Genomic DNA, 18716 nt, shown 5'->3' on the forward strand with positions numbered 1-18716 from the left:
AAAGACAAACAATAACAAGTGGTGGGGTAAAACCAAAACCATATTTAAAACATCACTATTATGCTCTCCCTATTCCTGAAAATAGCCTCATAACAAAAAGGTCATAATATAAACATGTAAAAGGAGAGTTAATTATTAACTGTTATGTGATGATACCTTGAAGTGCTATAGTTAATTATTAGCTGTTATGTGATGATACCTTGAAGTCCTATAGTTAATTATTAACTGTTATGTGATGATACCTTGAAGTGCAATAGTTAATTATTAACTGTTATGTGATGATACCTTGAAGTCCTATAGTTAATTATTAACTGTTATGTGATGATACCTTGAAGTGCTATAGTTAATTATTAACTGTTATGTGATGATACCTTGAAGTGCTATAGTTAATTATTAGCTGTTATGTGATGATACCTTGAAGTCCTATAGTTAATTATTTACTGTTATGTGATGATACCTTGAAGTCGTATAGTTAATTATTAACTGTTATGTGATGATACTTTGAAGTCCTATAGTTAATTATTAACTGTTATGTGATGATACCTTGAAGTGCTATAGTTAATTATTAACTGTTATGTGATGATACCTTGAAGTGCTATAGTTAATTATTAGCTGTTATGTGATGATACCTTGAAGTCCTATAGTTAATTATTAACTGTTATGTGATGATACCTTGAAGTCCTATAGTTAATTATTAACTGTTATGTGATGATACTTTGAAGTCCTATAGTTAATTATTAACTGTTATGTGATGATACCTTGAAGTGCAATAGTTAATTATTAACTGTTATGTGATGATACCTTGAAGTCAATAGTTAATTATTAACTGTTATGTGATGATACCTTGAAGTGCTATAGTTAATTATTAACTGTTATGTGATGATACCTTGAAGTCCTATAGTTAATTATTAACTGTTATGTGATGATACTTTGAAGTCCTATAGTTAATTATTAACTGTTATGTGATGATACCTTGAAGTGCAATAGTTAATCATTAACTGTTATGTGATGATACCTTGAAGTCAATAGTTAATTATTAACTGTTATGTGATGATACCTTGAAGTGCTATTGGTATAGATTCTCTTTGTATCTTTGATGGGGATTTCCATTTCAACTGTTCACAAGCTTCACAGAGAACATCAACAAGGCCCTGAAATAAAAATACAAAGATTAACAGAGTGCACTATGGAATGTTATTTCAAATAAACTGTTGATACAGAGTGACAGTAATATGTCTCACCTGTCGGCAGAATATTAGAAAAAATATAATCTGATGGACAGCAACATTGCTAATTAATTCAAAGTCCCCGGACAATGACCTAGGGGGCAGATCCTCGAAATAGTAGTCAAACTGATATCTACTGATATTTATGCATCTATACATAAACAAAATATCATTGATCTATCACAAATAGTTCATATCAAACTATTTTAAGCAGATAACTTAACATTGAAAATTGCTAAGTAATTAAAAGTCACTGGACCATGGCCATGACCTAGGGGATTCAAGAAAATATAATCCAATGGACAGCAACTTCTCTAATAAATTCAAAGTCGCTGGAAAATAATCTATGGGGCAGGCCCTCGAAATAGTCATCAAACTGATATGTACTGATAGTAATACAACTATATATATATATATATATATCAGTGTTCCAGCTTGAATCTCAGGGCAGAAGGGTGCTAGTTGTCTGAAAAGGGCACTTTAGCGTTATAACCCAGATTTTAAGGGCAATGTTGGACAGTGTATAAATTACCTTGAATATTGCTAGGCTCAGCTGGAGAACATTAGTTGTATTTAAACCATATTCAGAAATTAATGTGTTCTTGATGTTGGTTCCAGTAAGAATTTTTTTTCATCAAATTATCATACCATGTCAGAAGCAAAGCATATCATTTTGATGTTAATCTAAACAAACTTGTACATTTGGTATGGAAAATAATCATCAGAAATTTCAATGTTTTATAACTTATACCAAAATAAACAAGTAGTTTTGAAAGATGGAGTTATACATGCAAAATTGAATGTTGAATGTAATTAAATTATCTACATTTAAATTACTTGTTCAAACATATAGTTTATATGTTATTGAGAGTTAGTAATTATCATTTGAATTGTTACAAAAAAGTATTTTTAAGTGCACACCAAAGTGCTCCTCAGTAAGGAGTTTTATAAATATAACAGGTGAGACAGGAGATGATCATATTTTATATTGATGCAATAATATATTGCAGAAGGTATAAACAGTTACTTTTTTCTCCATCATTGTTAAAAATAAATTTGTTGAGTGCTCCTATGTCAGGAGGATTATAAAATACAAGAAGTATTAAAAACAGGAAGTGAATCTTGTTATGTTAAAAGTACAAATTTCTTTGATTCCTCTTTAAATTTCATACTCATAGTTATGAAACAAAACATTTTTTACCTATTAAGTCAAAACTATGTATGCCTTTAAAATTGTTTAAGATTTTATTTTTTATGTTATGCCTACTGAAATAATTTTTTTTAGGTGTATATGTTGTACATAAACATTACAAATGGATAACATGTGGACATTTCATTCTGTATTAAATATCTAGTATTTGTTCAATTATCTTAAATCCACTAATTAGAAGTAAACAATCATTAACAAAGGTGATAAAACTGCCAAAGCACTAGGTATTTAACTTAATCCCATTGTCAGTTAATTAGTGTTACACAATCAGGTAACAATTTTACCGGAAACGCCGGTAGACATGAAATTTGGAAATTTTATTTTTTTGAAAAGGCAGAGGGGTGCATTCTTTTACTTTGGAGGGCAGAAGGGCGGGGGTAAGGGCACCAAGGGCGGGCCGCCCTTCTATTTAGGGCAGGCGGGAACACTGTATATAAATTGCGGTTTTTATCCAACGCAATCATAGGTTTGAACGTTGTTTTCAATTAAGACTTGTTTATATTTTTTCGTTTGGGCTTGTATTATATTTGCCTTCGGGTTTATATGATCCGTTCATCCTATTTTGACTCCTCAAAATTCAAGAGTCTATCCTAAATTGAGGTAAATTATATGGCTTTCCAAATACCGTTTCGATTCCTAACATCACTGAAGAGACATTAATTGTCGAAATCCGGATATGGTGTACAAAAACCTTTGCACCTTTTGTTTGCGGTATACCATCTTTTCCGCAAGTTTATTGTTTTCTGTTTAGTATTAAATTTATAATTAAGATCCATTTATTACATCAGTGATCTGTTTATTTGGCAATCACCAATGGCAGTCAGCAGGGTTTAAGAACATTTGTTGTTCGACCTGTTAGTCAAATGCGTTTTGATAAAATATACTTTTTCACTTTTCTGGTCTTTTGGAAAATGTTGTTTGTGCTGTATTTAGACCCCTCTCACAAGAAATTTGTTTTGAATGCACACGTATAAAAATTGCGGTTTTTATCCAACGCAATCATAGGTTTGAACGTTGTTTTCAATTTAGACTTGTATATATATATATATATATATATATACATGTCTAAATTGAATATATATATATATATATATATATACAAAATGTGGATAGTGTCCACATGTGGACACAGATGATTCCCCCGCTTGCATATCATATAGTTATAAAGGGACATAACTGAAGAACGGTAAAAGTGACGCTACCCAAATTTGAACTTGATCTGAGTTTTGTGGTAATAAGCATTGTGTGTAAGTCTCATAACATTTGGTTGAGGCTAACTTTAGTAGAGAACAGAAACTAATAAACTGCTTCGCTAAGCGCAGCTGGATACGACCGCAGAGGTCCAACCCTGAACAGTTGGGGCAAAAATGGACACAATATTCAAGCTTGATACAGGTCTGAATTTGGATTGTAATTAAATATTTGACATATCATAGGTTTCTGAATAAATGTAGTCAAAGAACTTGAAATTGGTTATATATATATGAATTGAATATAAATTCAATTAAAGATTTCTTGCTGTTGTGCAAAACACTGTGCTGTTGCGCAATACTTAGTAAATCTGTTGTCAGACCATAAACAAATAAAATCTTACATTTCGGAAACGTGAAATCGAAAATTTATAAAAATCAAAAGGGAGCTTACACAGATATATATAAACAATTAACCAAAGTTTCGTTAAAAATGCTGAAAGCATTTTTGAGTTATTGTCCGAAAACTGGAAAATCCCCCATTTTGTAATGAATAAAACCCCATAAATCGGAAACGTATAGTCTAAAATTTATAAAAAATGAAAGGGAGCTCAGGTCAATAGATATGAACAATTCACCAAAGTTTCATGCAAATTGGTGAAATTGTTTTTGAGTTAATGTCCAACATGTTGACGACGGACGGACTGACAGACAGAGGGGCGGACTGACGGTCAACGGTATACCATAATACGTCCCATAAACGGACGTATAAAAACTCAGCAATTTTTCTATTTGTAAACAGGCATAACTCTAGAACGGTTGTGTATAAGTTTTATAACATTTGGTTGAGACAAACTAAAGTTAGATAACGGAAACGAAAAATTCAGCAATTTTTATGTTTATAAAGGGACATCACTCAAGAATGGTAAAAGTGTCGCCACCAAATTTTGTACTTTATCTGTATTATGTAGTAATAAGCATTGTGTATAAGTTTCATAACATTTGGTTGAGGCAAACTAAAGTTAGAAAACGAAAACAAAAAATTTGTACTTGATCTTAGTTTTGTGGTAATGAATATTGTGTAAAGGTTTCATAATGTTTGGTTGGGCAAACTTAAGTTACAGAATGGAAACTATAATTTTTGAAATCTTTCAATTTATAAAGGGGCATAACTCAATAATGGTTAAAGTGACACTTCCCAAATTCAACTTGATCTGTGTTTTATCATCAGTGGAAGTAAAAATTAAACATTGCATTGTATAAAGCATTGATTGTAGTTGATTCAACAACATGTATAATCAAGGACAAAGGAAGATAACTCCAATTTTAAAAATAACTTGATATTAAGAAGAAAATAAAAATTTTGCAATTTTTCCATTTATAAAGGGGCATAACTCTGGAACAGTTAAAGTGACACCACCAAAATTCACACTTGATCTGTGTTTTGTGGTAATAAGCAGTGTGTATAAGTTTGATAACATTTGGTAGAGGCAAACTCAAGTAAGAGAACGGAAACTAAAAATTTTGCAATTTTTCCATTTATAAAGGGGCATAACTCTACAATGGTTAAAGTGACACCACCAAAATTCAAACTTGATCTGTGTTTTGTGGTTATAAGCATTGTGTATAAGTTTCATAACATTTGGTTGAGGCCAACTCAAGTTAGAGAACGGAAACCAATTTTGGGACGTACATACACCACTGCTACGGCAGGGGCAGAAAAATATCATTGATTTTTCACAAGTAGTTCCTATTAAACTAACTTTAGCAGAAAACTTAACATTGAAAGTTGCTTATTAATTGAATGTTGCTGGAACATGACCTACTGTAGGGGCTGGGCCTCGAAATAGTCTTCAAACTGATATGTACTGATAGTAATACAACTTTATTCAAAATATCATTGATCTATCACAAGTAGTTCCTATCAAACTAGCTTAAGCAGAAAACTCAACAATGAAAATTGCTTATCAATTTTATGTTGCTGGACCATTGACCATGTTGACCTAGGATAGTCGTTTAACTGATATGTATTGATAGTAATGCAACTTTATGCAAAATATCACTGATCTATCACCAGTACAAATGTAGTTCCTATCAAACTGACTTAAGCAGAAAACTTAATAATTGTAGACGCAAGCACCAATGTCGCTGGAAAGATAAAAACAACCTTTTTCTTACTTGCTAATGTATACATGATTACCTTTGACTGTATCTATTATACAATGTATACTATCATGACTATGTTTGTACTGAAGGGTCTTCATTCATTAATGTGTTGATTTTTTTTAGTTTTTTTTTTGGAACTTGATAATAGATTTATTGCAATAAAGCTGTTAACATGGTTAACAATGACCTATTAAACTGCTACATCTTTAACTGTAAGGTACATTGTACACAACAGCCCGTGTGGATTTTGCTTTTGTACCTTGATAATATTAATAACTCTATATACGAACAGGGTTTCATATAGATAAGTATTCTTTTCTTCTACTTCATGTTAGAATAATACAATAAAATACAATGTACAACAATAATACAGTACACTAATCCAAAAATAATTATCTATTGTCCCATCATCTTGCACGATTTAAGTGTGTGGAATATCAATTTTCTTGATTGGATTGTTTTACCTTGTTTAAGGGCTAATTTGTTAGAATTATATTGTATCCAATATACTTGTTATCTGTTATTTTTATTTAATTTTCAATTGAGGGGAATTGCTTACAGTTATCTATATGTAAATGTTTTTATGTTATTTACATGTAGTGAATTTGAAATGGAAAGCGCATCTTAAATGGGCATAAGCTACGAGATATAAAAAAAATAAAAAATGATTTTTTTTGTTCAATCATTAATAAAAGTGAAATAGTGAAATAATAATTCGCTTTTAACAACCAGTTTGGTTTAGTTTTGTCAAAATAAGCAAAGAAACATCGCTAATGAATTATTCACTTGCAAGTGAATAATTCAACATCATTGAATCCTTGTATTCATGTGAACTTTAATTGATTCCTATAGCTAGAGATTGGTTACTCATGAACTAGGCATGTTCAGTTATTAAATGGTAAGAATGTAAACATTGGAAGTGAAACAAGGCCAAGGGTAAACCATTTGGTTGACTGATTCGATCTAGAATAAAATGCTTCGCTGAGCGCAGCCTGGTATGACTGCAGAGGTCAAACCCTGAACAGTTGGGGCAAATTTGGACACAATATTCAAGCTTGATACTGTCTGAATTTGGATTGTGATCAAATTTTTGACAAAATATAGGTTTCTGACACAAAATAAATGTGGTCAAAGATCTTATAAATCCATTGCGCAATACTGTGCAATTGAAGATTTCTTCTTGAAACTTTTCAAAAATTCAAAATTTAAAAAATTTTGAAAAAAAAGTATGAATCCCTTAAAAAATTCCCCCCCCCCCCACTTTTTGAAACCCCCCTTGGAGCAATAACCCCAAAACTCAATCCCAGCCTTTCCTTTGTAGTATGGAACCTTGTAGTGCAATTTCAGAGAGATCCATACACTTACACACAAGTTATTGTCTGGAAACTAGAAAAAATGCATGTTTTTGGCCTTTTTTTGCCCCTAATTCATACATGTTTGGGGCAAATAACCCCAAACGCAATCCCAGCCTTCCCTTTGTAATATGGAACCTTGTGGTACAATGTCTGAGAGATCCATACACTTACACACAAGTTATTGTCTGGAAACTAGAAAAAATGCTTGTTTTTGGCCCCTTTTTGGCCCTTAATTCCTAAACTGTTGGCCCCATAACCCCTAAAATGTATCCCAACCTTCTACTTGTAATATTAAACATTGTGGTACAATTTCAGAGCAATCGAAATACTTATACACAAGTTATTATCCTGAAACTAGAAAAATGCTTGTTTTGGGCCCCTTTTTGGGCCCCTAATTCCTAAACGTTGAGACCATCATCACCAAAATCCTTTTGTGGTATTGAACCTTCTTAAAAAATTTCATAGCGATCCATTTACTTAAACTAAAGTTATTGTCCGGAAACCAATATGTCTTCGGACGACGAATACGACATCATACCATTATCATGATTATACGCTCCCAAAAAAATTTTTTGCGGTCGTATAAAAACTTATTCTTATACAGGTAAAAACGATTATTAATATATTTGGTTAACCTATTTTATGAAATCAAACAGACCTAGAAAAATCCAATTGCACGAGTTTGAAATCTATTTCTATCTATGTTTATGTTTATATCGGGTTATATGACCATCAGCAGTCTTCGAAGGTTACCTCAATGGTTAAATAGATGGCGTCTAGACTAAAATACACACGAAATGCTGATACATACTATCCAGTCTATGCATCGTAAATTGTTTATTTTAGACTTTTTCTAATTTGAATATGCGTTTTAGTATGTTACAAGTCTAATATAAGAATTTGAGTCAAATCGGTGAACATGAATTTGACAGATAATGCCCCTTTAATATAGCCTTTGTTTAGTTTTTTCACAACTTTAATTGTTGAAGTCTGTATTTTGACCTCTAGATGTCTTCTGAGTATTATATTATATATATAATCCCAACATTTCCTTTTATTCATATTTAAGTGTTTTGAATAAGAATGTATTGTGTAATGTTGGCAATTTGTCCTTAGTGTTTCCTACACTGGCGGTCACCATTTTCGCATTTTCCGAAAAATAAAAATTGTGGCGATTAAAATTCATTATTGGCAAAAGAAATATAATGATTCTATTTCATCCATCTTGTTTACTTTTTTCTGGTTTCTCAGACTTTACCTGATCAGACAATACTCGGAATTCACCTTGAACTCGTAACGATTTTGACAGAAAATCAGTAATCAGTTGATTGCATTTTATAGCTGTAGCAAGAAAAATCTCTGACTTTTAACTTCATCCTTTAACTTTGATAGAAATAATTGATTTGGAGTGGGTACTTTACAATCGTTTTGGCGACGCATGTATTTCAAGAATAGTTTTACTTTTCTTTTAAAGAAAACTGTTGCTACGAAGAAATCTATTTAAAAGTAAGAGAAATCTCTACTTTAGGAAAATATATATCCGATAAACTTATTGAAGATGAATCTTGTGTTCCCAGAAGTCAAAAATGATGACTTCATGATATTTATTGCAATTTTACAGTATCTTTGAAAAAGTAATTGTTTAGTGTTTATTCATTACTATGTAGATTAAAAAATGAGATTTGTAGAATTATCATAGAAACAATGGGGGGCAAAGTCAAAATAAATGGTTCCTTGCATATAAAGCAATATTTATCAACCATGCTGATCATTTGAGTGGATAAATTGATTTCAAATGATGTGGCTTGATGTGTAGAACATTCCTGCAAAACATCTCTGGAAAATCTCAAGTATTAAAAAAATTATGTTAAAAAAAGATGCCAAAATTGTCAGGAGTGCAACACTTTTTTGTGACATTTTGAAAAAATACTTTTTTTTTAAGACACAGCAAATTGTTGTATGGAGGAATATGCCTTAAATTCTTATTTGTTTTACAACTATTATATCTTAGTGATGATTTCAGCTCAGAATGAAGCTTTTCCATTGAACCATTTTGATACACATGTGTTTTGAAAAAAAGTTGTGCCATGTCAGGAGTGCAACACAAAAATTAGTATTACTGAGGAATAGAATGATTTTTGCTTAAATGACTCACACCTAAACATAAACAAAAGACAATCCTGTAAAACAAATATGTCCTTTCTAGAATAAATAGTTCATTTACCTGATTATTGATATATATAATGTGTGAGAGTCTAGTAAATAAGGCCTCCTTATAAGTGTCAGGAGTGCAACTTTGAAGTTTAAAGACTCACACTGAAAAAATACAAAAGCCAATATATGGTTCTGATTTATTTTTCAAAAGATACTATACTAGATACAAGATTGCACCAAAAGAGTAGCCTGATAGACAAGGAATTTTTCTTTCAGAACCATTTCTTTGATGTCAGGAGTGCAACAGTTTTAAAATGACATTTTCTTGGACTTACATTTTAAGATAATCTCAGCTCCTAGTGACTTATTTGCATCTAAACATGTTTTCTAACTATTTAGGTTACAAGTATGAGTTATAATAAATTCTCAAAGGTAAATTTCAAAGCAGGACTTAGATTCAAGAATCATTGTTTGTCACAAGCAAACATATTTGAATGCTAAATTTTCATATTATTTTCAAATTATGGAAGCTAATTGTCTTAAACTTTGTCATTTGATTAGGAAATAACCATATTTCAATTTAAAAGCTTTATAATGGTTTCATGTAATACTTATTAAATTATTATAATTGTTATAACAAACAATTAATTGTGTTGCACTCCTGACATGAATTTACCATAACAAGCCGTTTTGCACATTTTGAGTTCAATTTTAAGACCCAACCTTTGAATGAATGAAAGATGGGAAAGATGGTTGTGAAACTAAACTTTAGAGTAAATCTGACAAGCTAAGTGCATACAAACACACCATCAAAGTCAACAACAACTTCAACTTTGAGGAGTAGAAATTGAGAAAAACACTGAAATAACACATGAATAAGATCCAAATCTGAAGGACAAACTAGACAAATATAATAAAAGAAAAAACAAAGAAAACAAAACAATGTAACACTAAGTTCAAAAGACTTAGACCAGAATTAAAACACATATGAGAAAATGAAAACAAAACAGAGAAAAAGGCAACAGAATAGAAGAAGAAAATTGACACAAGCTAAAAAAAAGTTGCAAACCAGCAGAAAATTGTCCAGTCAAGAAGCAAAAGTACAGATGCACTTACAATACCTAGAGAAATCAGAAAGAGAAGTCAAAGAATAAGACATGATCTGCCTGACCATCCCAAATCTTGGGCTAAAACAATTGAGCACATCATATCCACAGCTACACCAAGGTGGTTGTCAGAGTTAATGAGAACTAATGGCAGCTGTGTGCAAGAAATTGATGAGTCTTGAACATGTTGAAGTATAAACAAAGTTGAGGAACCCCTTAAAGACCTGAAAACTGTCGAAAAGAAAATGGCATTTTCAAAGAGTCCCTTAGTACTTAGTCTAAGTTTTTTAGGTAGCCTCTATTCTTTTTGAAAATGCTAGTTTCTTTTCAACAGTTTCCAGATCTATTAAGGGTCTCTCAACTTTGTTTCCACTTCAGCACCCATCAATTTCTAGCACACTTCCAATTAGTTCTTGCAATTACCTTGGTGTAGCTGTGGATATGATGTATTCAATTGTTTTAGGGCAAGGTTTGGGTTGGTCAGGAAGAATTTTCCCTATATTTTGTCTTCTTTTTCTGATTTCTCTAGATAGTGTATCTGCACCTGTACTTTTACTTCTCAACTGGACATTTTTCTGTGGGTTTGCAATTTTTTTGGCTTGTGTCAATTTTCTTCTTCTCTTCTGTTGCCAATCTCTCTGTTTTGTTTTTTTTTCTTCATTTTTTAGATCTGTGTTTTTGTCTTCAGGTCTAAGTCTTTGTAATTAAGTTTTACATTTTTTTCTTTGTTCTTTCTTTGGTTATATTTGTGTAGTGTGTCCTTGAGGTGGATCTTCTTTCAGAGTTTTTCTCAATTTTCTGCTCATCAAAGTTAGTCGATGTTGACTTTGATGGTGTGTTCCCTTAGTCTGTCTGATTTTATTCTCAAGTTAGTTTAGTTTCATCAACTATCTTTCCCATCTTTCATTCATTTTAAGGTTGGATCTGAAAGATGAACTCCAAATTTGTGAGACTTTTTAAAATAAAAATATTGAATCTGTGCAAAACTTCTTGTTATGGTAAATTCATGTCAGGAGTTCAACAAAATTGTTTGTTATTACAGTTATAATAATTTAATTAGTATTACATGAAACCATTATAAAACTTTTAAATTGAAATATGGTTATTTCCTAAACAAAATACACAGTTTATGAACATTAGCTTCCTAAATTCTATAATTATATAAAAATTCATCAAACAATGATTCTTGGATCAAAGTCCTGCTTTGAAATTTACCTTTAAGAATTTAATATAACTCGTACATGTAACCTAAATAGTTAGAAAACATGTTTAGATGCAAATGAGTCACTAGGAGCTGAGATTATCTTAAAATGTAAGTCCAAGAAAATGTCATTTTAAAACTGTTGCACTCCTGACATCAAAGAAATGGTTCTGAAAGAAAAATTCCTTGTCTATCAGGCTACTCTTTGGGTGCAATCTTGTATCTAGTATAGTATCTTTTGAAAAATAAATCAGAACCATATATTGGCTTTTGTATATTTTCAGTGTGAGTCTTTAAACTTCAAAGTTGCACTCCTGACACGTATACATGTGATAGGGAGGCCTTAATTTACTAGACTCTCACACATTATTTATATCAATTATCAGGTAAATGAACTATTTATTCTAGAAAGGACATATTTGTTTTACAGGATTGACTTTTGTTTATGTTTAGGTGTGAGTCATTTAAGCAAAAATCATTCTATTCCTCAGTAGTACTAATTTTTGTGTTGCACTAATGACATGGCACAACTTTTATTCAAAACACATCTGTATCAAAACGGTTCAATGGACAAGCTTCATTTGTAGCTAAAATCATCACTAAGACATAAAAGTTGTAATATACATAAGAATCTATGGCACATATCATCATATTACAAGTTGCTGTGTCTTTCAAATTTTTTTTTTTTTCAAAATGTCAAGAAAAAGTGTTGCACTCCTTACAATTTTGGCATCTTTTTTTAACGTAATTTTTCTAATACTTGAAATTTTCCAAAGATATTTTGCAGGATTATTCTACACATCAAGCCACACATTTCAGCCCATTTTAACATTGCAATGACTGACATTTAAAAAAAAAGAGTAGCGAAATGTGATAAGACGTGAACTTATGTATACAATAAGTGATATATATGATATAGTTCAAAAATATTGTTTGAATGAAATTAAAATGTTAAATCTGAAAGGTATATACACTTAATCTAGAAATCATGGTCTTTTTTGATGATATATAACTATTTTGATATGATATATATTGAATGTCAGGAGTGCAACAAGATAGGAGAAATAAAGTACCTTATATAGGTTATAATTTTAAAAAATAATAATAGTTCAGAAAAACTTTGAAGATTGCAGTTCTCTTTTTAAGTTGTCAAACAGCAATTCTGCTGAATATTTAATAGAATTTAGTTCATAGTTTGGTAACTTAACCTAATTTTTATAATAATGTGTCTGAAAAATCAATTTAAATATGATCTGAAGTGCATAAGATGCATAAGTTAAAATAGAAATAACATTCAAATGACAGATTTAGGTCTTTATAAATCAGCAATGATTACAAATTTAAAAAAATCATGAGTATTTTGTTCTAGTTTCTGTATTTTAGTTTGGTGTATAATATGTCAGGAGTGCAACAAAAACAGGGGAAATTGGATGTATTTTCTATTTGATATATCTTTTTTATTAAAAGATTTATCTATCAATTTTTTTTCCTCAGTGAATTTGAAAAAGGGTTAATTTTAATAAGGAGAAGTTTTTTTATCAGCTAATTGATGAATTATTTTTTAATCCAAACTTTTTCATTCAACTTTAAATGAATTGATACAAAAAATAGCCAAAAACATAAAAAAAAATATGATAATCAAAGATGAGATTATTAATCTTTGCATTAAAAGTAATTTTTGGATCTCTGCAATCAACTGGGGTGAAAAAAATATTAATATTTGATAGTGTTTGTCTGAAATCATATTCCCAAATGGTATACTTGATTTAAATTTGATTTATTGGTTTATGTCAATAAAGTTTTAGAACTTTTTTATTTCTTTATACTTTTTTATATCCTTTTGGATTTATTAACTTAAATGTATATGTATCAAGATACAACAAAAGAAAATGCACTAAAACAATGTTGAAATTTGGCAAAAAAAATAAAATTTGGACCATTTATTTTGACTTTGCCCTGGGGCAAACTGATTTTTTTTTTTTTTGGTATGAAAGAAGGAAAATTTTAGAGAAAATATGTTTATGTTAGTTGGCGAAAAAAATTGAAAGTGGTGAAAAATATATTGTTTTGGCGAAAGAGGTGGCAAAAAAGAAAATTAACCCAGGGGAAACCCTGCTCATATATATACATTTATAGTTTGATGTTAAATGGATGAATTTTGAAAAATTCTCAAATATCAAAACAAATTTTTCCAGTATTGCTCATCATATTTTTACATTTAGCAGTCAGGGGAATTACTGAAATAAGTGATTTATAAATCACTCATTTAAGTAGCAAATCAGAAATTCTGTGATTTTGTAGTTTTACCAAAATTTTAAACATACAGGTTTAGATTATATCTAATTATTAGTAAAATTGAAAAAAAAGAACCTTTTGCTTCTTTAAGTAGCAAGGTTTATGCCTTTGATGCAATCATTCATCTGTAAATTCTATATTTGTTGAAAAAATGCTATAATGAAGGCGTTACATAATGAACTAATATTTTCTTAACAGATTTTTCCCAGCAGTGGGAGTATTTTTCCTGTAAAATTCAAGGTTTCATCTTACAGATTATGCAATAAAATTTTACTGTTCGCGACCAAAATTTTACTGTTCGGGGGTGTTGAAATTAGTGGGGGTAATTAAAATAATAATACTTAAAGAAGTGATTTTTTGGAAGAAAATAGAGGTATAATACTTAAACAAGTGATTTTCATGTCATTATCCCAGATTCAGTACAAGGTCATCACCTGACATGACCGGTCATTCTATAAACACAGATGTTGGTTCTGATAATTTTAGCAACATAATTAGTCCCTGGATCATTAGTATTATATATTTAAAGCTACAATAAAATAAATCACTTAGTCTAGTGATTTATTTGTACTACTTAAATAGGTGATTATTAAAGAAAGACAACTCTTACTTCCAAAATTTCTAAAAAAATGTTACTTGAAATAGTGATTAAAGAAATCACTCATTTAAGTAATTCCCCTGACTGTTTAGTACTTTAAAATACAAATAACTTTGCTTTATCAATTCATTACCAATGCAAATAAGAACATAATTATATAAGATAGATATGAAATTTTTTGAATGGATTTCAAGTAAACATGGTAAAACAGTGTTTTCTAATCAGTTTATTACAATTTTCACCTTTGGGTAAATTATTCATTTCCAAGTCGAATTCAGTATGTCTGCATTAAGATTTAATGAAGTTTTCGTATGATAATAATTTTGCATGTATACACAATAATACAGTAGTTTCATCATGAATTATACAATTTTATAATCAAAGAGCTGATTGCTCTGAGGTGGAATGCATAGAAGGTAACTTGAATTACAATAAAAGCAGCCCCCACCAACCCAGCCTGCTTTGTCCCATTATTGCTTTCGACGTATTTTTTTCTTCCAAAAATAATAATACTCATAACTCAACCAAAACTCACTATACTTAACATTAAAATCTGCAAATACTGTTGATTCAAATTAAATCTTCTATAACTAAATTCCATACATTCGTCTCAGCATGGTCAACTTGATGCAATGCAATTTCGCCAAGCAATTATAACAGTAATTGATTTGGCTTCACTTGAAAGTTTTCTGTCAAAGGCAGATAGTTAACTTTAAAAAAAACTGGCCACCAAGATTTTAGTCAACTTAGCTTAAACTAGGGTTTTTCATTATGAACATATATTGAAAAATTCTAAATATATCCAATGCAGATATGTGTCAGGCCAAGGATTGACTGGTCAAGTCAGGTGATGACCTTGCTATGTTATAGCGATAATTTAGAGTCAAGCGCACACATGAATCTGCTGGTGTTTTACACATCAAACGATGCACCGTCAGTTGACAGAATCACATGTGCACTTGACTCTTTTAGCATTTCAAACCCGTTCATTTAAAGTGCTTGACCAATATATATGTTTTTCCTCTAATATTTTTACACAAAAGTATGAGGTTAGGAATGGCATTTTCTGTCAGGAGTCACACAGCCCTTTTCTGAAATTTTTCATGAAAATAAAACTATTGACAGCAACAAATTACTGGTTCCGTACTCGAGCCTCGATAATGTGTGTACCTTAATGACAATAATGGTAAAGAGCTGGACTATTCAGTTGTTAAATCCTGTTTTTTATCACTTCTAAAACTTTGAAACGTATAAAGGCAATAAAGGCAATCATTGGGGACATTCCGACAATGACCAACATATATGCATGAAAACTACGTACTTTCGAAATGGAATTCGTCAACAGACATTAGTTTGTACAATGATATTTCTGTCAACAGACGGTGCATCGTTTGATGTGTAAAACACCAGCAGATTCATGTGTGCGCTTGACTCTTTATTATCGCAATAACATACTTAAATATTCTAACTTTCGTTTTAAAAAACACGTTGTCTAAAACTGGAATATGACTTAATTGATTGCATAAAAGATCTGAAAGCAGACGGAACAACTAAATCCGTGTATTTTTTCAAGCATCATTGATTTGAAGTCGTACTCTCCACGTATATACTTGACTTTAACTCAATTCAAGATGGATTGTATGAATATATGACAAATTCTGTTTATCATTATTTTGAAACTTTCAGATGCACAATTAAATTTCCCATTTGTGCACATGTGCAGATATGAAACCAACGTGGTTCTGAATTTCGAGAATTTATACCATATAAATATCCGAATAAGTTTATTAAACTTTAATACCCACAAAATTATTATTTTTTAATAATTGCAAGGACGTATAAAACTTCCTTGATAAAAGCAGTCAATATAATACTTCCACAATAAAAGTAAGGAGAAGGAACCCAGGGTGAATGTTATCTATGGGGACGAACTCAAGGCGAACCGACCTGATACCAAATTCACTGATGCGTACTACAAACTCTACTTTAAAGACATCCGGTTAAAAGTAAATAAATAACGTTCATGTAAAATGAGATGAAATCTAATAATTTACATAAATAAAAGGGTAATTATTAATACATTAAAACATGAGAAATTATAACACTCACGATAGTGATCGTTTTTCAAGCCTAACTAATAAATTAAATGATGCAGATTAGATCATGTGTAAACATCGGTGTCAAGATATGGCATGGAAGTTGTTATGAAATTGTAAAGCACAGAAAGGGATACGGCATACGTCCTGGTGACGGTTCAATGATTTTACAGCCGGCAGTAAAGGCTTTCAGTCTTCCACCAAAAATCAATTTTCACACTGAACTCTGTGAAAATTTGACAGATCAGAGTTTACCGATAATATAAATCAAAAGTTCCAGAAATTGGGGTAGTTCAAATTTAACTAATTTTGGTGCGAAAATTAATTTTTGTCTCTACCCAATTATTTGGACTAGTATTCTTTCTTCATCGCAATTTTTTTTTTATTTAAGTGTCAGTGATGATGAGTCATTTGTATACGAAACACGCATCTGGCATACAAAATTTTAATCCTGGTATCTTTGAAGAGTTTATTCTTTGATCACGATCACTATCTGGAATTTATTAACGTCTCCTCGGAGATGTTATTAAGAATTGAACGATGGACAGTCAGTGTGTGAATGCCTCTTACTACCTGATTGGAAGATATTACGAGACGTGAATAATCAAAGTTTGTTGATTGGTTAGGACAATCCAAACCTAGTAAATGTCTTTCAATCCCGTAGAGTATCGGATTTGTCCTCTCTATTTTAGCAATTAGATTTTGCCTGGTCATTAATCATGCATATTCATGACATTGGTATACAGGTAACTTTTATCTATAAATAGCCAAATCTTCTGGAGTTTTGTAAACACACACAACGTTAAACGATATACTACTTCATAACGTGTGACCTCACGTGAGTGGTAAAATTTGTTGATTGATATGCAAGACTATTCTGAATGAATTAATCTACAAAGCGAGGACAACTTTCCATTTTCATCAGCTAAGAGACGGCTAGACTTTTTTTGAAAAGCTATTACTTGTTAATTTGATTGCTCTCATCTGCACTTTTTGATCAGAAATTATTTCTTGGGTAAAAATTATATCTGTATAACCGATGGGTGAAAAATGGGATATATTCAACATTGTTTGGATATTTTTTTGTCAATTACCAGTGATTTAAATGTTACTTCTTCTTCTACTTCTTTATTTTCTGGAACCACGTTTTCAGAAGTTGCTTCAGATGCCATTTTCAATGTAATTACAGAGCTTGAAACTAAAACTGAATATTCGGATATTCAAACGTTTCGATCACCAAGAAGAATTCCATTTTTGATAAATTATCTTACAAACCGAATATATCAACTATATTTCCTTTTTTTAATAATGCAATAATGATTATTATTTATAAACGTTTATCAGAAAAATTAATTAAACAAAAAGAAAAGATTTGCTTATTCGATTGTTTATATTTTAACTGCATTTATAGAAATCAATGAAAATTTCGTTTCTGATTAAATTTTGTAGTATTGTTGAACGTTTTTAGACGATGGCAAAACATCACCCAGATTTAATTTTCTGTAGAAAACAGCCAGGGGTTGGTCAGTATTACTAGCTTGTTGTGCGGTTTGTGGAAGATTCTTTGTAATTGAGTATTATCCTCAATGTATAGGAATAAAACACAAAAGCATAGATGAAAATTAGATTTTTTCAGTTTATGAAGAATGAGCACAGCCTCACACTCACAGGCACTTGTTTCTATCTATGGGAAGATCCACTATCTTCCCATTGATAGAAACAAGTGCGTGAGAATGAATTAGAATTATTTTATATGTGAAATTATCTAAAAATCTCAGGCTGAAGTTCAGTACTCTGGCTTATGTTTGAACATACATAATTTTGTACATTTATAAAAATAAGAAGATGTGGTATGATTGCCAATAAGACAACTCTCCACCTGAGACCAAATGACATAGAAGTTAATAACTAAAGATCACTGTACAGCCTTCAACAATGAGCAAATCCCATACTGCATAGCCATTAAAGCCCAGAAATGACAAAGGTAAAACAATTCAAACGAGAAAACTAACAGCCTGATATACATACAAAACAATGAATGAAAAACAAATATGATATACAGCAACAAACAAAAAACACTGAATTACAGGCTCCTGACTTGGGACAGGTACATACAGAA

The 18716-nt window shown here is 30.8% G+C and overlaps 2 protein-coding genes across 3 annotated transcripts in view; one reads left to right on the top strand and one right to left on the bottom strand.

Annotated features, from left to right (window-relative positions):
* Positions 1-17834, bottom strand: part of LOC127710086 (probable ATP-dependent RNA helicase DDX47) — a 30479-nt gene extending 12645 nt beyond the window's left edge. The window contains exons 1-2 of the mRNA XM_052215832.1: positions 17692-17834; positions 1058-1151 (exon numbers count right to left, since the gene is read on the bottom strand). Of these exons, the coding sequence (XP_052071792.1) occupies positions 1058-1151; positions 17692-17769 (172 nt within the window). The 5' untranslated portion in view covers positions 17770-17834. The remainder of the gene's footprint in view (positions 1-1057; positions 1152-17691) is intronic.
* A 214-nt stretch (positions 17835-18048) lies between these two features.
* The window catches only part of LOC127710097 (PHD finger-like domain-containing protein 5A), a 36371-nt gene continuing 35703 nt past the window's right edge, over positions 18049-18716 (top strand). For both annotated transcript variants that reach the window (XM_052215850.1, XM_052215851.1), the window contains exon 1: positions 18049-18120. In XM_052215850.1, the coding sequence (XP_052071810.1) occupies positions 18069-18120 (52 nt within the window). In that variant the 5' untranslated portion in view covers positions 18049-18068. The remainder of the gene's footprint in view (positions 18121-18716) is intronic.

This window comes from Mytilus californianus, unplaced genomic scaffold (genome assembly GCF_021869535.1).
Source record: "Mytilus californianus isolate M0D057914Y unplaced genomic scaffold, xbMytCali1.0.p SCAF_7, whole genome shotgun sequence".
Lineage (NCBI taxonomy): Eukaryota > Metazoa > Mollusca > Bivalvia > Mytilida > Mytilidae > Mytilus > Mytilus californianus.